This window comes from Hemiscyllium ocellatum, chromosome 16, assembly GCF_020745735.1.
Source record: "Hemiscyllium ocellatum isolate sHemOce1 chromosome 16, sHemOce1.pat.X.cur, whole genome shotgun sequence".
Taxonomy (NCBI): domain Eukaryota; kingdom Metazoa; phylum Chordata; class Chondrichthyes; order Orectolobiformes; family Hemiscylliidae; genus Hemiscyllium; species Hemiscyllium ocellatum.
Window position 1 is genome coordinate 44,563,978 of NC_083416.1, and position 25,876 is coordinate 44,589,853.

A 25,876-nucleotide genomic window follows, 5' to 3' on the forward strand; every position below is an offset into this window, starting at 1 on the left:
ACATCCTCCCTCAATTGTACTTTACCTAATTGCCATACCTGTAATCAAACCTCCTTGTTTGTTATCTCTTTTAGAGACTGATAAGACTGAAGGCAGATGTAGAGGTAGAACACGACCTTTAATGGAGGCCTTTTCTTACCATTACTTTATCTAACACTGTGTGCAGATTATGATGGCTGCTGCATCATGTTCCATACTGCATCACTTGCTGTGATGACAATGATTTATGTAATCATATGTTTACATGAGTGTATAGAATCTATGAGCATGCATTTTTATCATATGCTTTTTGGTTTAAAAAAACCAATATGACCTAACACGAATACGTACAAGGACTTCTAATCTGTAAGGAATATAGCTGGCAAAGATTAACATGGAGTATACTAATCATAACAAGAATGCTATTTTTTGAGGTGTTGCCGATACTCCATTGTTTCAGAAGGGCTGACTCAACCAGATATTGTAATCACAATGTGTTCCTTTACTCTGAGTATTATGTTCAGCCTGATTGACTCTATTTGATGTCTCTCTTTGTCTGCAAAACATACATATTTGCCCCTAGGAGATGCAGGCTTGTTTGTTAATCTAGTTGGGCCTTTGGGCAGGGAACTGATCACTGACATGACTAACACACTGTGGAATTTAACCTCAATATCACGAGACATATCCCTATGCTATGATTTGGAGATGCCGGTTTTGGACTGCGGTGTACAAAATTAAAAATCACACAACACCAGGTTATAGTCCAACAGGTTTAATTGGAAGCACATTAGCTTTCAGAGCGACGCTCCTTCATCAGATGATTGTGGAGGGCTCAAATTTTGCTATCGAGCCCTCCACAATCACCTGATGAAGGACCTTCGCTCCGAAAGCTAGTGTGCTTCCAATTAGACCTGTTGGACTATAACCTGGTGTTGTGATTTTTAACTTTGTATCCCTATGCTACGTCTTCTCTGATTTTCTGATTAACCTACTGTCTGCAGGTCAGGTCAGTGAGAATTCTGTCTATGTATCTTCATAATAATTACTCAATCTCATTGGTTGAAAAGCCTCACCATTGCATGCCCTGCTCCACATTCCACAAATCCCCTGCAGAGGATGTCATTCTGGAACAGGTGCTAGAGTAATGCAAGTCTCTGTTCAAAAGTCTGAGAAAACCTTATGGGCAGCTGTCAACAAGGTGAATGGCAAGCAGCATTCCTTCATGGCTGACCAAAGAATAAGGCCAACATGTTTATCTTTTCTATGCATGCAAGGGAGGAATGACAGCTTTTAATTTGTCCTGAGCCCCTTATAGAACTTTCACCCACTGATGACAAATCAGGGAAATTATGAGTTCATAATGGCTAAACTAATCTAAGTGTAAAGTTCACAAAACACACAATATAATCTAATGGCTTTTCAACTGAAAATTAAAAGCAAAATTATTACAATTTTGGGATGAACCAAAAGCTAATTACCCTTGATTAAGTTCAACAAAAGCAATGGGAAGTCTCCCACAGCCTGTGCATTGTCATGTGTTGCTTGTGAATATCATTTTCTGTAATAAATCCATTAGTGAAAGACTCTGCATCTAAAATTTTCCTGGCCCAGAGACAACAATTGAAATCTTGTCCCCTGCAGTATTTATTAGCATTATTGATGTTACTTCCCGATTGACTGTATGTAACAAACCATTAGTTCATATAGCAGGCTGCCTTCTAAAGTAAAATTGATCTCTAAGATGATGAAGATATGACAATGTGTTCCAATAGCAGGAGAAAGTAAGGTACATGTATCATCAGTCAGAGTTCCCGGACTGGAAGAAAGTATTTTCAGAAAATGCAGTACAGAAGGCTACTTAGCCCATTGATCCTATACCATATCCAAGACCAATCTAATCAGTCCTACTCCCGTAGCCTTAAACATTTTGCCTTCACGTATTTATTTCAAGCATTCCTGCACTAGTTGCATAGTGGTCATTTGCAACAGAGCTAGTGAAAGAAGACCTCAATTTTTTTAAAGAAGTTGAAGGACCCAGGTCCCCTGTCAACATACCTCTGTGCCTCCTGTCCCGTGCTGTTTCTATCCCAACAGCAGAAAGTATTACAGGTGCTCGACAATCACCCAGCAGGCCTTAGCTGACTTTGGCCATTCACAGTTTGAGTCAAAGTATTCAAATGAGCTTAGCGAAACCTAATTGATCAGTTCAGTTCTCCGAACTACAGCACTAACCGAGCGTACAGGTCAGAGTAATAGTCCCAGAGAGGAAAACATTTCAATTAATTCATCCTTAAATCACAACTCCATGTTTGCAGACTGGTCCATGAACTACAAATTTGTGTAGCTCATTTAGCCCCCTTTTAGTTTTGAGTGTTCTAACTTAAAAACAATTAGAGAAAACTTCAGTATTAAACAAGTTACAAGTTATTTATTATGCAACTATTGCTGAAAGTCAAATTCAAAAAAAGTGACAATTTTTAGCTAAAATATAGGGATACAAAGATTAAAAGCAGGTCGGGAGAAAAAAAAGCTACTTATGAGGATGAAAGTAGGATCATTCGGCTGTCTTTGCATGTCTGTTGCTTGCTTGAAGATGTCGCTTTCTGAGGTGAAGATGTTAAAAACTACATTCAGCAGCTGTTATAGCTTTTGCAAATGAATAGTTGAATGTTTCTCCCTCAGGTGAACTGAACAGCACAGGTATTGAGAGAAAGTGGAAAGCAATCTTTTCTCTAAGCTGTATGGCTATATGCACTGTAGCTGCTCCAATGTTCTGAAAGTGGCATTGACTTCTGATTCGGAAAGTTGCTGCCATACATAGGCCCGGGAGGTCCATCCAACCAGTAAGAAAATTAGAAGGAATGCTCTTAGAGGGTCCTTTATTTTGCTTTTGTGTCACTGCAGATTGTGGTCCTTGGTAACATAGTTAAGTATACCAGCCTTTCAACTGAATTGTTTTTCTCTGTCTCTCCATTGAAAATTCCGTCTCTGATGACATCTCTTCAAGTTGTTCTTGGAGATTTGAGAAAGTAATGTCTCACAATGCTCTTATCAAAAATAAAACAAAATATTTGCTCTGTTCACCTTGAATCACTGTCAGTTATGCTGGGATTACCTATCGTGTCCTTCCAGTGTGTTTTTTCCAGAGGCTTTGAATTCACAGACCATTAGAAGGATCTAATGTGTTGTCCAAGGGTTTAACTGAATTCTAAATTTTCCAGTTGTGGTTCATGCTGAGATGACATGTCAGCCTGTCTGCCACCTTGGGCATAGTGAATCAACAGGGACGAACCTATGATGTCCAAGACTCACTTTGCAGGATTCGCTGTCCACCTCTAGAGAAGAATATATCATTCTTAAAAATAGATATATAATCACACAGTAGTGACAATTAGTTGGAAGATGGATTATCATTCACATGTTTGGCTCCTTTCTAACACTGGATATTTTGATGTGCCACATTTCCAAATTCATCCCCCAACCAAATGCAAAGTTAGTTGTCAGCCTTATCACCTGAAACCCCGTTGATCTGAAGCAATATTACATTGGAAGCAGCCTTAGTTGTTTCAAAGTGGTCTTCTAGTTCCATTTTGGAGGAAGTGCCATCATTGTGCCAGCCAGATTAGCCAGCTTTTCTGTAGTCCCAGCAGTGCCAGAATGATTTGGCAGTCACTGATGGGAAAACAGGCAGTTCCCAAGGAGATGTAATGAAGGAGTCCAAACATGGAGAAAGGTAAATTTGTGATGTTGGGTAGAGACACCTGGCAAACAGCAGTGAGGTGGAGAAAAGAGAGTTGTGGTACCAAGTTTGACAAACTGGCAAGGAGGGTTAAAATATGGTACAACTTTCAAATGGGGTGTTCCTGCGATTAGCACAGGGAACCCTCCCCAAAAAGGTTCCCCTTCCTTGCGTCCTGAAAGCAACCCACATAGTAAAATCTGTCAGGCTACCTGCCTTGCTCACCTTTTTTTTTGCCACAGATAAAATAGCTGAAGAAGTGGAATAATCCATTAAATGGCTTTCAATTGGCCATTTCAGGGCCTCATGGATGTAAGGAAAAGCATGCTGCTTGATTCCTTGCCCATCACTGGAATATGGGAGATAGATTAGTGGGAACGAATTCACAAGGAATTAAGGGATGTGGGGAGAGTGCGGTATGAAGCGTTGAAATGCCCATCAGCCATGATTGAATGATGAAGTAGACTCAATGGGCTGAATGGCCTTACTTCCACTCCTATGTCTTATGGTCTTAGGGACACCCACTTTATTTCTTTTCAAAGTCAATCAAAACCTTCACCAAACACAAGTCTCATTTGGAGGCCATAAATTGGAGAAAATTTGGAATTTTAGGCTGTTATTTGAAAAATTACATTAATATTTTTAATAAACAACTATCTTTTAGTAAATAAAAATTTATATTCTCATTATTGAATAATGAGCAATATTGTTTAGTCATTTCCTTATAATTATTAGATTCGTAATTTTACTCACAAAGACCCATATGTAACTATTTTTCTCATTTTTCAAAACTAAAATCATATTCTTCTTGGAAAATGGCTTGGTCTAAATGCCTGTAGGTGGCTAGGCTAAGTCTTTATGTAAAATGATTATATATAAACAATGAGCAAATTTCTTTTTTTATATATTGGGGGTGCCAAATTTATTCTGTTCTAATTTTTTTCATCAGCTGTAGAGGAATAAATAAATTTGTCTGATGATCTCTTGTCTCACCAGTTCATGTTAAGCACCAATGGTCAACTAAGAACAGGCAGGAATTTGGATTCTTGAGCAAAAAGGAAGACTGCTTTTCTTCCATGCTTTGCTGATACGTGTAGGAGATAAAAAAAAATCCGAACCTGTGCCAAAATTGTTCCAAAATAGTCATTTAAAATGTATTTTATTGTCACAAATGGTGTTCCTCATCATATCCATTCTATCAGCAATAACGCTCAGGAAAATGGATAATAATGTGACCACATCCAAATTCATAGATTACATATAAATATCATTACATGAATTGAATATTGAATAAAAGCCTTGAAACCACCATTTACCATGTGTTTTATTTTATACTACATTCTAACTTGTATCTAGGCTAGATATTCCTTAAAATTCTGAAGCAAGCATTGAGCCCAATCATGACACCATAGATACAATGTCATATTTGGCATTCTGCACAGTAAAAACACCACCTGTATTCCTCCTTCATATTATACAGGCAATCTAAAAAAGGACAGGTTATGATTATCCAGCATGTTTGACAGGAAGCATTATCATGATTCCTTTTTCTGCATAAATATATAATCAAAATGTCTACCTCTTGATTCCTGACTATCTTTACAGTTTAATAATCTGTTTTGGTTGAGGTATTCTCATTTTTTAAGAACTTTAGCTGTATTCAAAGATAGCTTTTGCAGTAGTTTGAAATATACTTTTAACTAATCTAAGGTAACTTGACCAATGTTAAATCATGCATCAGTAATAAGTCAAGTCAACATAAAATCAAGGTCCCTCTATTTAAATAAACGTTATAGTAAATACTGTGCATCCAAGATTGGCGACAAAGTGTTTAGCTTTTCAGCTGCATCTTTGATGATATCAGTTGACCACTAAAACACAAAACATTCCTGTCAGTAACAGAAACTACTTTTCTACATGCTAGTCTGTAGTCAGTCAAATTTGCTGTATGTATGTAACAATAACTACATGGGCTAGTTATTATAGTCAAGCTTGAATATTAACATTATTTATATCAGCAGAAAATAAAGTACATTTTAACCATGCAACCAACTTCTTTCTTCAGCAAGTTTAAAGAAAATGAAGCTGAGATTTTCAAAAACAAGTCTGCAAGGTTGACATATAAAACACCAGCTCAGGTTGCAGTTGCTATATACCAGGATCTGCCATTGTAATTTGATAGCTTGATCAACTACTGTTGATGTTGTCAAGTTAAAAGCCTTAAATAGATTCCATGAGTGAAAATAAAGCTATTGAGTACTAAGGTACGACAGCACTAAATTGGACTGGGGGGTAACTCAAAGCAGCCAACGAGGTAAATACAGTGCATTGGCTGCTGAATTACAATTACCAATTTTTGCCAGCACCTAAGACTAATTTCACCTGGTTTTCCAGCTTCCAACAAAATGAAAAAGCATTCAGAATTTAACATTGTTTTCAAGAAAATGCTTGATATGTACATTTGTTGCTTAATGCCTCTTGTACATAAAAGAAATAACTTAAAAAATTGTTGTCATAAATCTTCAAACACAGGGTTGTTGTAATTGCTCCAAGATCCAGTTGTATAGTCTTCCTCCAGGCGGCTATAGAACACTCTCCTACAATAAGGCAAGAAGGATTTTTAATATTTTTGTCAAGGGAATACGATTGCATATTTTCATATATCACTGGCAACAGCAAATCACCTTCAGCTCAGAATTCTCAAATCTATCCAAGATAAATCAATGTACATTCATTAATACATCAGCACACTCTTGAAAATAAATTCAAACGGATTTTCTAAATTTTTTGGCCAGTCCTAGTTTTTGGTTTCAAATGTCTTAGACAAAAATCCAAAGGTTGCAACTTCCATTTAGTTGGGTCACATGTATTGTTTAATGTTATTTAAGATAGAATTGATTGATGGAGGAAGGAATTGGAAATGTTTTATTGTCTGGATTTTCAGTCAAAGGGAAGCTAAGTGAAATCTCAATACACAGAAAGCATACTCCTGTCACAACAAAGTATTCCAGGCAAGAACAATTGAAATTCATCTGTACCAAGATGTTTTAAAGACAGTTGTTTTAAAGGCAAATTTTAATGACAGGCATGTCAATGCCAAAACACCACTGTCATCTTATTAGGAGTTGGCATTTTTTTTTTGTTCTAGTTACATTATACCAGTTATATTGAAGTAATCAGTTTCCTGATACATCTTTGTTTTAAATAACTTTTGACATCTTTTAAAATGTGCCTTTTGGAGTACTTGCATGAAAAAAAAGTTGAATCTTTGCAGGCTACTCGAGAGCCTGTGGAAACTCAGTTTGTGTTGAGTATTATTTGCACTTAAAAATCTGCTATTGTTTGAAGAGTTACACAAATTTTCGTTGAATTACACCATGAAAACCCTCACCACCGAGGACAAACTTTAGCCCAGTCATTATTTTTATACTTAAGATGGCCTAGAACTGGGATATCTGAACTGTAGCTTGTAAATCACATGAAGACTTGCAATCCTGGCACCATGGCAGTTCAGTGCTTGAAAATTAGGAAATACCATCCTTAATTAGTGTTAGATTTTTTATTTATTGGTTTGCAGTTTGAAAATTGTGGGCCGAAGGAACACAAGATCTGTTAGTACTATTGACTTGAGTTGTACATTTATAAATTCATAGCAACATAGATTTAAGCTTTGCATTTCATGCTGAGACAAAGTCAATTAATTAAAACAATAAATTTCTAGTAACATCTGTAAGATGTGTATTGCCATTACATTATATACACCTAACGTTTTTTCTGGTAATCAATTTCTGACCATCATTCAATATGGTTACAGTGGGAAAAACTATTATCACTATTTTTTTATTTTTGGGAACCAGGTTTGGCTGTAACCCAGAATTACATGAAAATACTTTTCAGTGGAATCTGTGAGAATTCTACTCAATTTGTAAAAGTACTTGGAATGACAACTTGAAATGTCCATAATATTTCAGGCTATGTGCAAAGTGCTGAATGGTAGAACCAGCTTACATTTATAGCCATTTCCGTCTGTGTTGACTGTATGTGCCGAAGGGCGTCTTGTGTATTCTATGATTCTGTAATACCCAGCATTTAAAAGACTACAGGACCAAAACTGGTTAAATTTGTTATAGTCAATTTTGCTCATTTAGGAAGTAAAAATGGTTGGTATAGGAAATATGAAAATGTGCTGTCATATTATTGGAAGTATTTTGAGGCTGGGATTAAAGCAATTTGTTGGGACAGAGTAGAAAGATGTTTATTCATCATTACAGATGTTTAATAACTGCCTATTTTAGGGTTTGCCCCATTGGACAGTGTGGAGAGAACATGGCCCAGGAGGATTGGTACAGACCCATGGTACTGAAAGGTGATCTCTAAGCATTGACATTCCCTACTTTAATAGCATAGAGTCTCTATGGAAGAGACATGTTGGCATTCTTTTAATGGATTCTGGTTAGTACTATTCCACTGACCTCATTAAATTGCATGAACCTACCGTTTCTTTAAGTATATCACCAACCCAATTATTGCGATGACAACAAGCAAACATGCTATGACAGTTAAAGCTGTTCCTGTTAATAAAAATACAAAAATATTAATAACTTAAATACACATTATTTCATCAATGAACAGCTAGTCATCTTGCAAAAAAATTTAAAATAATAACCGTATTTACCTATAATATTGCTAAACCTCAATTACTTTTTTCTTTGATTGTGGGATTATTTAGCAAGTTAACTAGCCTAGTATTACTGACATGTTTTTTCTGCTTCAGCTGCATAGAGCCATAGAGATGTACAGCATGGAAACAGACCCTTCAGTCCAACCCGTCCATGCTGACCAGATATCCCAACCCAATCTAGTCCCACCTGTCAGCACCCGGCCCATATCCCTCCAAACCCTTCCTATTCATATACCCATCCAGATATCTTTCTAAATTCTATAATTGTACCAGCCTCCACCACTTCCTCTGGCAGCTCATTCCATACACGTACCACCCTCTGTGTGAAAAAGTTGCCCCTTTGGTCTCTTTTATTTCTTTCCCCCCCTCACCCTAAACCTATGCCCTCTAGTTCTGGACTCCCCCACCCCAGGGAAAAGACTTTGTCTATTTATCTTAACCATGCCCCTCATAATTTTGTAAACCTCTATAAGGTCACCCCTCAGCCTCCGACGCTTAGCCTGGGAAAACAGCCCCAGTCTGTTCAGCCTCTCCCTGTAGCTCAGATCCTCCAACCCTGGCAACATCCTTGGAAATCTTTTCTGAATCCTTCCAAGTTTCACAACATCTTTCCGATAGTAAGGAGGCCAGAATTGCACGCAATATTCCAACAGTGGCCTAACCAATGTCCTGTACAGCCGCAACATGACGTCCCAACTCCTGTATCCAATACTCTGACCAATAAAGGAAAGCATACCAAAGCCTTCTTCACCATCAATATATGCAAATGAAGAATATTTTCAAGTCTCAAATTTGCAGAATTATGAGTGCAGGAAATATAATTGAATGCATTCATAATTGAATTTTGTTTTATTTAAGGTCAACTTTAATTTTTTCAATAAAATACAAATTGTACCAAAATGAAAATGTGGAAGAACTTTGGGAGACAGGCAGCCCAATTCTGAAATCAGCATTAACTATAGTTACCTGGGCATAAAATAAGGAACTGAACCAGTTGCAATATTGGCTGGCTATTTAATGGATTTCATACAATCGCACCACTAATTCAGTTAAACTGCCATATCACAAAAAAGAAAAGTCAGAATGGCAAAATTGAGTTAGTGTACATACCTCAAGACAATGTTATAAGAATACAAGGAGTCTGTGTTTAATTTCTCCCCATTTATTGTTCTGCTGATTGTTGACATTGATAAGTTATTGTGACTGAAAATCTCATTCAGCATCATGAGATTCATTTTAACACTGTTTACTCTGGAAAAGTACCTTACTCAATTGGTGGCATTTTGGTTCAACAGTTCCAACTGTCAGATTTTAGCCCACACCCAATAATCAGCGTTCCAAGTTGTGGCTTCTGGTATAATATATCACCTCCTGAAGTCTGCAACAGAAACTGTTCATCCACCAGGCCTCAGACCACCTCCAGGAGCTGTTAGCCACTGCCCTTTTCCATGCTGCCTGTCAGTGTCACTTTGAGAGCACAACACCACGTTACTTCCACTGTTAGCCTTATCCTTGTGTCCTTTCCTTTTTAGGTAAATAAAAGATACAACCTGATCAATCAATGGAGGAATGCTAAGATGACAGTTAGTGAAGATATGGCACCATCACTTGATTTTGCACTCGTCAGCATCAGTTCTTTGCTAACAATGCATTTATCTTGCAGAGTAGAGGGGGATTTTATGTATACTGAAACAATATGCACACATTGGCTACAATCATAGCAAGGATAAGGATATTGTAGATACAAATTCAACTAATAGAGACCCCATGAATAGGAACAAATTGCTGCAGATGCTAGAATCTGTACTGAAAATGACAAATGCTGGAGATCACATTGGGTCAGACTGACCTGCTGTGATCTCCAGCATCTGTTGTTTTCACTCCATGAATAGGTTCTGCTGTTGCTGCTGCTGCTTTCATGGCTGTGGATTGCAGGGACTTACAGAATGATACAGCAGTCAGCATCTACCCTCCAGCACATTAATAAGATTACTAAGGTGCAGCTCTCTGGTGGTGGCTCTACAGAGCACAAAACCTTTTCACTATCCAAGGATCACAACGACCATCCTCACTCCCTGCCATTTCACTCGGACCCTTCTGTTGCCTGTCATCCAGCCAGCGCAGACCTATGCCATAATTAAGCCGTCTCCTCCACTGAAAGACAACAACTTTCTGCCATCAATGCAGTGCCTACTGGGGGAGTACTGTGCAGAGACAGTTGAATAGGCATAAAAGATGTCACTACGGAAATGCAGGAATAATCAGTTGAAATTTGTATGCAATATATATTGATTAAATTAAACTGCTAATTTACAATGTTTACTTTTTTTGCGTTGCAGCCAAACCGATACTGTGACAATCAGTAAGAAAGGGAGGGATGCTGTGCAAGATGTATTGGGGTTCTTGAGACTGATTTCATGCTTTCTACACGGAAAGTTCACAGAATCCCTACAATGTGGAAACAAGCTATTTGACCATCAAGACCATACTGAACAACATCAACCCCAGCCCCCAACCTTATCCCTGTAACCCTGCAGTATAATGGCTAATCCACCTAACTTACACATCTATGTGATCGTGAGGAAACACATGCAGACACATAGGATGTGCAAACTCCACACAGTCAACCGAGGGTGGGAATTGAACTCAGGTCCCTGGTGCTGTGAAGCAGCAGCGCTAACCACTGAGCAACCGTGCCACTCTGAGCCACTGGCAGTTGCTGATTATGTTGTATCCTTCCCTCCTCTTTGCCTCTCTCCATCTCCTTCTCAAGGTCCTGTTTCTCAGGAGCTAGTGGAAAGTATTATGGTAAAGTGTAGAATAAGCCATAGATTGTGAGGAATTTTGATACCCACTTTGCCAAGTGTGGCAAGGCTCCTGCAGTTCAGTAGAAAAAGTGGAGACAGTGTTTTATCATGCTACTGGGGGGTTTGCTCTATCACATTTTGTGAGAAAGTAGAGTTTACATTGTTTCAATGCTGTAAGTGTGTGGATAGTTAGCGCTTGCCATTCAGTATCCATCCTTTAATTTGTTCTGATGACTCAAATGCAGCTAGAACAGTGAACTGCAGAATGGATTCATTCTGACTACTAGAATACTGGCATTGACTTACTTGATTTTCTGCCGAGCACTACACATCAGCTAGATGTCAGGCATAGGACAGAGTTGAATGTTCTGCCTTTAAAATGACTTTCATGCAGTTAAGGGCATCCTGAAACATGGAAACGTCAGCCATACCAGCTGACTTGTTAACATATCTGCTTCTCTCTTGCAAGCGAGAACAAAATGTATCTAACTCTAAAAGATGGAAAACGTCAGCAAACTCTCTTATACAAGTGAACAACAAAATATTACAAATAACTCCAGCTCCAGCCTGGAGGAGCTAGGTGCATGAAAGTTCATTGTCCATGAGCAATGAAATCCTGTCTTTGGACTGATAGAGAACATATGGTCAGAGCAAGTGACACAGTTCAGAAAAGACATCCTTATAGAAATGGTGATATTGTACAAACTGGCCAGCACTTCACATGAGCCCAGTCAAATGGTTGGCAGCTTTCCAGTCCAAGCAGTGCCACTGGGAGCAGTGATCATTGCTGGGACCTTAACCACACATCAGCACTGGAAATGGGTGTGAAGTGAAGTGGAGACTTACAGGTCCTAATCTTGAGGGTGGTAAGGGAAACAGGGCAGGAAAGACTCAGATGGGGAGGCTTCTGATAGGCCTACGGGACATCTAAAGGGAAAGTTCTCCCTTGTCCATCACAAGCCAGAGCAGATAATTCCAGCGATAGAGATAAAAAAAACCTCTTAAATGTAATTTAATTAATCACTTAAGGGCTTCTATTGGGTCAAGACAAACAGGCCTCTTGACAACTCCCTCACTATGGGTAAAATTGCAGTGAGATGGAGTCAGGAAAGCAAATATTGGCAACACCACCCACGGCAATGCAACTCATGTTATACTTTGCCTATTCCCACTCTCCTGGGGGGGGGGGTCCCTAAATTTCAATCCATTTCTCTCTGAACATCCTAAGTAGATATAGCCTCCAACTGAGAGTTTTTCACCTTCTTCCTTTTCCAGCAACACATCCCACTCTGCATGGATCATGTGCATTAGTTGTGCTTTATTCCAAGGGGAATGTCTATTTGCGCACTCATGTCTTAGAGTGACTGTTTTGTGTCGAAGCCTTGGAATCAGCGCGAAGTACTTTACCACCTGCTACATCACTCCCTGTGGATTTTACATAACTTGAAACAACTGTAAAAAGCACCAAACATTTATACAATCATAACAACAGGCAGGAATAAATCCATCAGTAACAGAGTTCGAAGTTGTTGATGATCCCTTTGACTTGTGCTGAGGGGGTTTTGCTGCTGCTGCGCTTGAAATGGTGCCAGCTGGAGGGCTGTGCTCCAGAATGACATCACTAACCTCGAATCAGCATGGCAGAAAACTTTCTACAAGCACCTTAAATACAAGGACATATAAGGATGTTTAAAGCCGCGCTGTAATTCTCCAATGTAAACATTGAATACCTAATACAACCTGTCGCTTTTGTATTAGCTTCCAATCTAATCTTGCAAAAGTAACAATACTGTTAAAGCACAATTATGAAACTCTAAGAAAACATTTGGAAAAACATTTAAGGGAGGGTGATGGCCTAGTGTTATTTTCACTATACTGTTAATCTAAAGACCCATGTAAGGTTCTGGCTCAAATCCCACCATGTCAGATGCTGAAATTTGTATTCAGTTTTTAAAAATCTGGAATTAAGAATGTACTGATGATCATGAAACATGGTTTTTTTTCTGACAATCAACAATCTGTTTCACTAATGTCCTTTAGGGAAGGAAATTGTTATCCTTACCTGGTTAGGCCTATCTGTGACTCCAGACCCACTGCAATGTGGTTGACTCTTAAATGTCCTCTGTGCAATTTGAAATGGGCAATAAATGCTGGACTAGCCAGGGATGCCCTCATCCCATGAATAAATAAAACTAAAGATGCCTAATTAAACAGGTGTAACACTATACTACAGAACCACAGAGCTAAACATCATCCTGTCCACAAAAGTATTTCTTTACATTTCTCTCCTGTCGTTAGTATTACAAATCAGTAAAATGAAACAGGATTTATTCCCTGCCATGTTCCATTCGCAAGATGTGGGAGTTGCTATTTAGGCCAAAATCTATTTTGAACACCTGAAGTTTCATGTGGTATACTTGGTGCAATTTTAGTGCCTCTCCTTCAAGGCCAGCAGTAATAACATCTCTGAACAGGTTGATTAGACGATATCTACACTGAGGAACACATTTCATTGGTGCGTTTGCAGTGTTCCTTCAGCATGGAGTCTTGTGCGGTAGTGTTTTCTTTTTATTCACTCCCAAGACATGGGCTTTGCTAGCTGGCCAACATTTATTGCTTGTCCATGATTGATCTCGAGAAGGTGATGGTAAGCTGCCTATTGAAACTCTGCAGTCCATGTGCTGTGTCTTGATCCACAATGCTATTAGGGAGGGAATTCCAGGAATTTGACTCAGCGAGAGTGAAGGATTGATGATATATTTCCAGTTTAGGATGGTGAGTAGCTTGAAGGGGAATTTGCAGATAGTGGTGTTTATGTATCTACTGCCCTTGTCCTTCTAGATGGGAGTGGTCATGGGTTGGAAGATGCTGTCTAAGGATCTTTGGTGAATTTCTGTAGTGCATTTTTCAGATAGTACACAATGCTGCTACTGAGCATCAGTAGTGGAGGGAGTTGATGCTTGTGGATAGTATCCCTGCCTTTGAAGCAGGAGGCCAGGGTTCAAGTCCTACCTCTTAAAGACCTGTGTCAAAACATTGCTGAGCAGCTTGATTAGAAAACATATACCCTGAGTGATGTCTTGTAGCTGGGATGATTGACCTCCAACAATCACAACCATCTTCCTTTGTGCTCTGTTCTATCCACTTTTCCTTAGCAATCTGCCATTGAAACAAGGTAGGAATAGTCTCCCAACAGTTTTTTTTATATGGATTAGTGGTTCCACAACCTAAAATTAGGTTATTTCTTGATGATGATGGTCAAGAAACTTTGGCCATCAAACATCTGAAATAATTCTGAGGGAACCTAGCAAGGTGCCTGAACTAATGGACAATTGTGCTATGTGGCCTTCACAACACAAATGTTACTAAGGATGTGGAGCTACTGGAATTTCTACTGCAATGTCTCACTCAGACTAATGTCTCACTCGGACTACATGTGAATGAAGTTCTGACCATTGTGAGCCACTCTGAGCTGCCGTTTGGGTCTGTCAGCTGATGTAAAGGCCAGTAAAGTTACCTGAACCTTCAAAGAGATGTGAGTTTATTCATATTTGTCAAGACACAAAACTCTAGCAAGGTCAGTACTGCTGGCTTCTGCCACCCTAAGGGAGTGTTATCATAATGTGCGAGCTGGATATAGTAGTTTTGAATTTGATGCACAAGATCAGCAATTGATTTACTATTTTTCCATATAGCACAAGGTGAGTATATTCACTGAATTTAATATGAATGGTAATTAAGATATTGTACTTTGTCTTTTTCCACATATAGTTGGGAGCATTGACCCTTTAAGGTGGATTTGTGCCTGGCCATGCAGTAAATTGGAATGTATCATTGACTGAAATTAACAAGTTGTTCACATCTTCAAAGATGAGTACATTTTAAAATGTATGCTGAAAGTACAAGAGCAGAGGTCTGCAGAATCTGGGACCCCTGCATTACAAAAAAACATTAATAGAAATATTGTCCCTGCTAAATTGCCCATGGTGTTAGGTGCATTAGTCAGGGGTAAATACAGGTTAGGGGGTTGGGTCTGGGTGGGTTACTCTTCGGTGGGTCAGTGTGGACTTGTTGGGCCGAAGGGGCCTGGTTCCATACTGTAGGGAATCTAAATCTAAATCAAAATTAAAACTGGTCATTCCCCAACAACTTTTCTTCCTATATCTAATACCAACTTCAGTATTTTAGAAATTCAGTGAAATTCCCAACACACCAGTAGTGCTCATTCCCACAGTCTATTCCAATTTTTAGATAAATTTTGTTACTTTCACCTTCAAACATCCCAACAAAGTATGGCATGCAAACTGACACAGATATATCAAAGCAAATCCTTATATCATCTACATTAGGCACAAGAAGAATCACTGGGAGACCCCATGTACATACATGGAACCCTCAGCAAGAAGTGAAACCTATCCAACATGTTCCAGGATTTAATACCATGAATGCATTGTAAGCACAGACGCACATAAATTATTTTGCAAATGAGGGAAATACAGCCTTGACCTTCTTTGCACAGTTGCACAGTTTGTATACCGCACATATAGGGCGTAATTTTCCCAACCTTCAATGACATTGTCAATGGTGAGTCGGTTGGGAAATTATGATGAAATCAGATTCTCGATGTTGTGGAAAAAAACACTCACTCAAAGTTTCAATGTTGAGAGGTCGGTACCTACTAACAAGTATTAGCATCTCATTATTTATATACAATCTCCTATTCTCCCGTGCCACAGAGAGAAACTAGATGGCTCCAATTTGTAACATGAAAGTCTGACTGGTTACCTGGCAGGTCCAGTTTGCCACCTGCTCCGCTGGGTGTCCAAGTTGGTTAACATTCCCCAGCATTTCACAGCACACTACAGCCTCCTGCCACCATCATGGCACATCTCTGACTCATTTATAATACACTTCACCATTTCAATTCTGCGCTATGCAACTCATCGACACCTCTCACTGCAATCCTGCTGCCAGGCCACTTTGCATTCAAGGAGAAGCATGCACCTTACTGGGTGCATAAGGGCTCTTAGCTTGCCTTCTAAGCACTCACTCACTTTGTGCTTTTTTGTCATACTATTTTTTAGCACATGCTGTATCATTAAGAACTTGAGAACCTCATAGTATGTCTGTTTTACCTTATCTCATAGTGCAGACATAAAGGTAGCTAGTCATAGTTGCCATCAGTCAAGGGAGTGGACATACTTCTGTGGCACAGTGCTCTGTCACACCTACAACATGTGCCAGCAGCTTGTGCAGCAAAGACGCTGAAGGTACCAAATGACTGTGTCAAAGTCTAAAGGAAGTAGTTCTTAATCAGGTCAAAGGATACCACCAGTCATCAAGGACATTGTCCAATCATAATCTAAGGTCAATCGGCCATGTGGCACATTCAGGGTCAGAGGTTCTACATTATTAGTTTGGGGAGTGGGCGATATCAATTCTGCAAGTCCAGTGCAGCTAGTTCAGGGATTAGCTGTATGTCTGTTGGGGAGCTGCACAGAGATCAGTCAGGAATCTAGTCACCCATCAGTTATGGTTGTCTTTCCAAATCTTTCAGGTATTGGTCATGGTTAGTCCAGGGGTCTGTTTGCTGTAAATCAAGGCTGTGGTGGGCAAATTGAAGAGTGGAGGGATTGAATGCAACATGGTGGAATACAGAAGGAACAAGAATTGTCAGTAGGTGCAACACAATATATAAGAGTTGGAGATGAAAAAAACCCCACCATTTCGACTGGGACAACACATCTACCCTGAGACAGGCTAAGCAAAGACCTGCCAGAGAATTCCTAGAGGCCTGGCACTCCAACCACAAACAAACACATAGATCTAGATACCATCTATCAACCCATCAGAAAACGAACAGGAAATGACATCACCACAAACCCCAGGAACCCCATCCAGGACAAACATATAAATAGAAAGCAGGAGACAACAGTTTCCCTTCACTTGGAGATCGCCACTGATGATGTTACCTAGCCAGGTAATGAAACGTCTGGGTATCAAACCTACAGCTCAGTGAGCAAACCTACACCCTAGATGATAGACCATTAAAGGGCATGAGTTACCAACGGCCATCACAAACCTTTAATGGGTGGGACAGTGCATCACAACATTTGCCATTACTAAGTCAAAGGCCTGGGGTTGAGAAGGTAAAGTGGGGAGATGAAATCTTAAAACATAAGATTTGGAGGATTCTCAGAATTGATGGGATCAACAGGGAACGCAGTGGAGAACATCAAGCTTTGGGGATCACCTAGATTGACAGACTGAGCTTATGACTCACTCTGTGACATGCAACCTGTGTGGCCTTTCATCTTCAACCAAACCACAAACGTGCAAAGGATCGAAAAATGACTGTGCCATGCCCAAGGTGTGTGGATCTTGTCTGTCTGAACACATAGACTTTACTGGTGAGCAATGCAAGGACCTTAGCTGATTTTTGGTCAAACTTATCCCAAAGTCTTTCTCCCAAGCATTTCATGTTGGATAGTTCACTGGAAAGGGAATATTATTTCTACCTGTGCACCAGTGTAATGTGTAAGTACATTTGACACCTGTATCATTCTCTCGTTTTGCAGGTGTCCACATTTTCCAAATAGTCATACCCTGTATTATGTAAATTTCAAAATATTCTATAGAATTGGGAAATACCTTACCCAGAATCCACAGTGGTAAAATAATACCATTCTGCCCCTGCATACAGCCTCGTAAGCATATAATCCTCAAGAAAGAGTAGTTTCCCTAGGATTTAGTTTTCTATGCCATGCATGTGATGAGTTATTGACTTAGAAGGATGAGGAAATATATTGTTAAAGAATAAAATTTCCCAGCCAACAAATTAGCATTTCTAAATTCATTTACTAGTTAAACCAGTTTGCTTATATCTCTGAGTAGCAACATCAAAAACAAAGCACTTTCTACTTGCCAGAAGGCTCTGGGTAAAATATACTATTGGGAACTCATGTTGTTCTTTCTGATTAAAGACAAACTGCAATGTACATAATGCTGAAATAATAACATCAATGTTGTAAAGGACTCATGCTGCATTATAAAGCTGCCAACATTCATGACTTTTCTTGTAATGTATTGATATAAGGAATACTTGTGAGCCAAAATCAGCCAATGTAAATTCAGTTTCCAAGCAAATGATTATAAAGCCAGAGAAGCAGTGCAAATTATGTAGCTGCAGTGCCTTGGAAATGTTTAAAATGCAGTACTTACACAGTTTTCTTTTAAGGTTTCTGTGGCTCTTTCACAAAAATAGGTGGAACCCCATCAACAAATTCATGACCTATCATTCCCACCAAGTTGAATGCTAGTGTATCTTTCCAACACTATCTTGCAAAGGCAATTCATTAGCAAAATTATGGCAAGATGCCCAAGTCTGATTTTGATATTTTCAAGAAGTGCAAATGTGGCCAGAGTTGAAAGTTCTATGTGAGTAAAACATTAAAAAGGGGACTTTTTCAAAAAATCTGAGTGACAAGAATTATGATACTCTCTGGAGAGAGTCAACAGGCACCTGAACTTATTATGAACCTTGATCACATGTGAAGGAAATAGGAATTGGCAACATCACACCCATATCCTGTGAATTAACTTAAAAAAATTGACACCCCCAGTACTTGTGAAGACAGCACTCCCTGACCACTGCCAGAAAGGAGATGCATAGCATACAGATATGGACGGTGACCCTTATCAAGGTGTAAAGCTTAACTCTGAATTGTTACACAACCCCAATTTTGTCTGCTATATCATTTGCCACTATACCTTCAACTACCCCAGGGTCTGGAAGTCCCTCCACAAATCCTTCCCTCTCCATTTCTAAATCTTTCTACCTTCATACTTTAGTCTCTCTTTAAAATGTAACTCTTTGACTAAACTGTTCTAATAGTTCTTTCCACACCATTTGCAAAACATGTCTGATAATGCACCTGTGAAGCAGTTTGCAACAAATTACTGTGGAAAAGTACTCTATAAATGCAAGTTGTTGTTGTTGATTGTCCTGACACACCTTTCTTTGCATAGTAACTCTAAAATCACGTTAGACTGGAACTGGAATCTTTCTCAGCAAATCCATTAACTAAGCAGTTATGCACCTTATTTTTGCCATCAGTAGATGGAAAGGAATGCATTATTAGCACTTTTTTTTGGGACTGTAACTATTTTAAAAAAGTGGAAAAAAGACAACAAAAACGTTGAGTTCCGTATCCTGGATATTATTATGCATTTTCTAAAGGGGTTCCTGTTCACTGGTTATTCTTGAGTTTGGCAATCCCAGCAAAATATATCCTAACTGTCATTTAACTAAGGCATGTCAATTTTGCAACTGAATAGATAAGTTTTGCAGAGGTGCAGTTGGAAAATGAGTTGTCATACACCAAATTGTTGCCCACTTTCTAGCAAATTTCAGATTGTTGTTTCGGCAGCCACAGGAAACACCTGTAGATTTCAAGTCAATTTATTTAAATTAGGATGAAAACTTACATCCCTTCTACTTGTGATTTGTTTCGCAAAGGGAATTTTTATGGGTTTTTTTAATCAGTTTCCATCTTTAACATGTGTGTCAATTTGAGGCTGGCATTATTTGCCTACTATTTTCCACAGGAAACAATAATAGTTTTCTTTACAAATGTATCTGCATTTTTGAAGAGGCGGAGCAAAGGATTGAAATCCAAACTAATGTGTTGTCACTTGTTAAGACAAGATGCTTAACGCAGTCTTGAATACATTTCATCTCACTGCAACTGTTTACTGAATCAAAAAGGGTTCTTTTCCTACACTTAATAAAGACTATATTTAGGATAATTAAAAATAGTAATTACTTTTAAATACTAGCACAATACTACAAAGACAACAGTGGTTTGAACTTAAGGAACAATACTGTCTTTATAGGCAACTAAAATGGGAATTAATTGCAATCTTGCCAGTGCCATCCATACCCTTTAGAACATCTTTCTTCAATGAATACACAGTAAACATTTCCAAGACTGTATATTATGCCACAGAATGACCATTACACCATGATCGAGTCAAACCTTGCTCTCAAACACAAGATTTCTAAGACCAATCATTAAATGGACAGTGGGCAACAATTAAATAATAAAGTATGATCTATGGAGGCTTAACTGAGGCACATATATGCTATACAACAACAACAGAATCTAGTATGCATTTCTAATGACCCCTTTCAGAGATATCATGCCATATGCCTGGGAACATTTTCCTTCAACAATAGTTGATGAACAGCATTAGAAAAAGAGGAAGAGAAGATTTACACTTAAAAGTCATATTTGCATCATGCTCAATCTCATGTTCATAAAAAGATGTAATGTGAAAATTAAACTTCCTTTTGTCTCTCTTCCCATCTGAATTGTACTTTATAAAATATTATTGCATCCAAGTTTGATCTCATATTGATAAAACACACTTACTGTCAAGATCTGCTCCCCTTGTACATATACATAATTCATTCAATTTATCCCGCATTTCTCATTCATTATAACATGCTATAAAAATGAGGCAATGTAGCATGACTCAACAATATGCTGGTAAATGGACAAGCAAATGTTTGTTGGTGCTGAACTTAAACATTACTGAAAAGAGACTGAAAAGACATGTTTCTTCAGATTTTCATCTCGCATTCATCAGGATAAACATAAGAATGCCAAGACTCAAATGATCAGGATAAGTTGTACTATAGAAGAAAAGTGTTTGTAGTAAGTATTTAAATGTACACATGATGCCAAAAGGCATAAAAGGCTGTGGACCAAATTTTGGAAAATCGGATTAGAATAGTTAGGTGGTTGTATTTGAACAGTGCAGATTTGGTGGGTTGGAGGGCTATTTTTTGTACTACAGATCTCTATGATTCTAGTACTAATTAGTTGACAAGACAACTCTGATTGGCTGAGACATTGACACAGAGAAAGCAACAGGGAATGCAAATGTATGTCACTTCTAAGAAGTGTAAATGAGCCATGTTAAAAGTTCATCTGATTATCTGAAATTGGTTGTCACTGTAATTGTTAGCACACTCAGAATTGTTCAGCAATGCTGCCCAATTGCGGAATCAAATCTAAAGATAGATATTTTGTTTTGTATTTTGTAAATGCGAGATTGTTGAGTGTAGTCTGTACTTTAAAAAGCCAAAGGAAAGCACTGTTTGCTTCAATCAACCAATCGTTGGGATGTATGATGTACACATCTGGCATTGCACTGGTACTGAAATTCAAATATTCCACTGATAAGTTGTGTGATAGACAGCAAGTCTTTGTGGAACGACAGCAGCATTCTGTTAAGGGAAAATATCATATGTGTAGCCACTGCCTAATAGCATTGTGAAACAACTTGCTTAACATGTTCACATTTTTAGACATTTTTGAGAACCAACATGCTCAGTAATCCTGAGTGTGTTAATAACTACACTAACAAAGTTAAAAATCACACAACACCAATCACACTACACTAACAAACAATTTAAGATAATCAATCAAGCCCACAGTGTGGTTCATTTAGTGCTTGCCAGATGTGACATACATTCATATGAACAGACCTGTTCTCTACAAACAAAAGATATACAAGCAAGCCTTGTGCCTTTCTGAATTAAACCTACAGTCCCATTGCTTTCTCCACAGCAACATCTCAGCCAACCAGAGTCTGCTTAGCAACCAATCAGTGCCCTCCTCTTCTGCAGTATGAATTCTTGTGAACATTTGAGATTTGGCAATGATAAGTGCAAGATGAAAAGCATCAGAAACTTGTCTCACTTTTCAGAAACAAAAAACAAAATTATGAGATAAATATGGGTCAGCAATGAAATTGTTTAATCAGGTTATCTCATTTAAAAATGATGGTACTGCAGACACAATTCCTCACTCTAAAATTGTTTTTTAACCCTGCACCATCTAACTTAATTCCTTCAGTAAATAACTAAATATTTCTTTAGAATCTGATAAGTATGATTGGAACTTACACATATATTCAAGCAAATTATATACTAGCATTTCCTTTTTTATATTTGAATGTACAGCCACACACAAACACTAACTATCTTAAATATCCTCTTAAATTCATTTGCATTGTACATCTCTACTGTTGGAAAGTTCTGTTCAAATACATCACTTATACTTGGCAGCTAACATTTCTAAGCACTCTCTTGTGACTTAGAGGTTCGTTTGGTATGTTATATGGAATCCAAATATTACAAAGTTACTCCCAAACATCACACCAAATTACAACTTCCAACATCAACTTCCTTCTTTTTAAAGAGGGATTTTCCATTTGGATCTCAGTGTGGTTTGGCTGTCTGACCAGATATCGTTGTGTTGAAACAAAGTCAAAAGTATTTATGTTCATAAGTAATATATTCCTGAAAATGCCAGCTATGGTTTCTCCAAAATATACCAATTGAAATCAAAAGGGCTTTTCTTAAACTTACTTTCACATTTCTTAAATGTCACCTTTTGAAATTAGGATTTTATTTGAACTGCTGAAGTCAATAGAAATATAAAACAGGAACTACTAATTCACTATCACCATTTATTTTACACTGTTGCATACAATAAAAATTAAACCCCTCGACCCCTGCTATTCCTTGTAATGTGAATCAAAATCTTTATTTTGTTAGGTAAGTTGGATAACTACTAAATCTCTCAATAAATTCTAGAACTGGTTAATTATATACTCAATGCATGTTATTCTACAAAATGCTGCCAAAGCTTTTATCTAATGTAAACCTGTGTTTCTATATAGTGACAAAGTTCAATACAATTGAAAGTAGAATATCACCATCAGTGCGTTCCTTCTGGGCCTGGATTTTGCTCTCTGCTGGCAATATTGGCTGCTACTAGGAGAAAATTGTTGCACTTTTTACCTTTCCACTATCATACCCATTACTTAACTATTTAAATTTTACATCTCAATAGTGGCAATCAGTGACTTTTATACCTGAAAGTTTGAATTCCAACAACTTAAAAGCAATAAAAGAAGGATAAAGTGAAAAACAGAGACCAACATTATTTCTTATTCCACCTTTGTCCTAATCTCTAAATGGAATTTATAATTGCTATTTCAGTTTGATTGTTATTTAATATTTTGTTTAAACTATTTAATAACCTTTAGCAAATAGTTCATTAATACATTCCTCCAATTAGTGGCCACTAAAACTTTGCTAATGATTGATTAATTTTAGGTATTCAGTCACATTATCATCAAATGGACACAGGGTTGGATACGAGTTTCACACAGAGATAGAATCTCGTGCAAGTATTCAAGGATTGCATTTCCTTTCTCATGGAATAAATTGAGGCATTGAAATTATAGTGAGTGACAAATACAACCTGTGATTAACTTCAAAGAGCTTCCTTTACTGCTGCTCAAGCACATCCCCAGTTTTGTCTCATACTAATGCTGAACTCATATACAACAGAAACATCACAATTTAGAAGATTTTCAGGCATGAAGACACTATGCAGATCCCAATCCCAATGGCATTTGAGTTCACCTTGATGATTGATTTTCCTGAACACTACAGGCAGGAGGCCCTGATTAATTAAGGATAGCAGTCTGTCTCTGTCGGTAGGAGGAGGAATAGGTGTGCCTGAGGCTCCGGGCAGTCACCAGCTTGTCCCCTGCCAGATATGAGTGGTGTAGGAGGCAGTGAGCATTTCAAGATGAAGGGATACTCTGATTGTGTGAGAAACAGGAAAAATAAGTGGTCATAACTGGCAGGTCTTCCTTATGGAGGAGCATTTTTATGTCATCCCTTGACAATTAAGAATCTAACTCAGTCTTAAACAGATTCAATAACCTTTCCTCCACTTCTCACTAGGGAAGAGAATTCCACAGACTAACAACCCACATAGATACAATTTCTCTTTATATATGTCTTAAATATGAGACCCCTTATGTTTAAATTCTGTCTGCTAGTTCTAGACTACAAGAGGAAACACCTTCTCATCATTGACCCTGTCGAGACTTTTCAGGATCTTATACATTTCAATAAGATTGTTTCGCAGTCTACTAAATTCCAATGGATTCCAATGTCCCACCATTTCTCCTAAGAAAATTTGTTATCCTAGGAATTAGTTAACTTTTCTGAACTGCTTCTAATATAATTGTATCTTTTCCCAAGTAAGGAGGCTAAAACTGCACAAAGTACTCCAGATGTGGTCTCACCAAAACCCTGTGAGATTAGATTAGATTGCTTACAGTGTGGAAACAGGCCCTTTAGCCCAACAAGTCCACACCGACCTGCCGAAGCGTAACCCACAAAGACCCATTCTCCTACATTTACCCCATTCACCTAATACTACGGGCAAATTAGCATGGCCAATTCACCTAACCTGCACATTTTTGGATTGTGGAAGGAAACTCACGCAGACATGGGGAGAATGTGCAAACTCCACACAGAGAGTTGCCTGAGGCGGGAATTGAACCCGGGTTTGTAGCGCTGTGAGGCAGCAGTGCTAACCACTGTGCCACCGTGCCACCCACAATGTCAGAAAATGTCCTTACCTTTAATTTCTACTCCTCTTGTAGTTAATAACAACATTCCATTTACTTTCATAATCACTTGCCAAACCTGCATATGGACTTTATGATTCAAGTACCTGGATCCCTTTGTACTGTAGAATTCTGCAATCTCACCTCGTTTAAGTAATATCCTGTTCTTCTACTCTTCTACCAAAGTTCATACTTTCTGACATTATACTCCATCTGCCAAATTACTGCCCACTCATTTAACCTATTTTTCTTTTACGTCCTTTTCACAATTTTTTCTTACTTTCCTACCTATCTGACTGTGTTAATCAGCAAATGTAAAAACCATACATTCTGTGCCTTCCAAACAGTCATTAGTGTGGATTGTTATCAGTTATGACTCCATTGCTAATCTCTGAGGCACTCCGCTAACTTGCTAACACCAAAATTACCAATTTATCACTACTTTCTACGTCTTGTTAGTTAACAAATCCTTCATCTAGATTAATATATTACTCCTTACACCATGAATTCTTATATTGTGCAGTGACCTTTGATGTAGCACCTTATCAAAAACCTTTTGGAAATCCAAGTACACCGGATCTTCAGGTTCCACTACAACTAAATTGATTAGGTATTGTCAAATACAATCTCCCAAAAGAATGTTAATTCTGCCTGGTTGTAATAAGCTTTTCTAAGTGCCCTGCTATAACTACCTTAATAATAAATTCTAACATTTTCCTTTTGAGAGACATTAAGCTGGCCTATAGTTTCCTGGTTTCTGTCTCCCTCCTTTCTTAAGTAGAGGCTGTTTTCCCTGGAGCGTCGGAGGCTAAGGGGTGACCTTATAGAGGTTTACAAAATCATGAGGGGCATGGAGAGGATAAGGTCTTTTCCCTGAGGTGCGGGAGTCCAGAAATAAAAGGCATAGGTTTAGGGTGAGAGGGGATAGATATAAAAGGGACCTAAGGGACAACCTTTTCATGCAGAGGGTGGTGCACGTTTGGAATGAGCTGCCAGAGGAAGTGGTGGAGACTGGTACAATTACAACACTTAAAAGGAATCCGGATGGTATATGAATAGGAAGGGTTTAGAGGAATATGAGCGAAATGCTGGCAAATAGGACTTGATCAGTTTAGGATATCTGGTCAGCATGGATGAGTTGGACCAAAGGGTCTGTTTCCA

The 25,876-nt window shown here is 38.4% G+C and overlaps 1 protein-coding gene across 1 annotated transcript in view; it reads right to left on the reverse strand.

Moving 5' to 3' along the window:
• Positions 1-2,390: 2,390 nt before the first annotated feature.
• Positions 2,391-25,876, reverse strand: part of LOC132823393 (prostate androgen-regulated mucin-like protein 1 homolog) — a 29,990-nt gene continuing 6,504 nt past the window's right edge. The window contains exons 3-4 of the mRNA XM_060837170.1: positions 8,217-8,292; positions 2,391-6,318 (exon numbers count right to left, since the gene is read on the reverse strand). Coding sequence (XP_060693153.1) covers positions 6,234-6,318; positions 8,217-8,292 — 161 coding nt within the window. The 3' untranslated portion in view covers positions 2,391-6,233. The remainder of the gene's footprint in view (positions 6,319-8,216; positions 8,293-25,876) is intronic.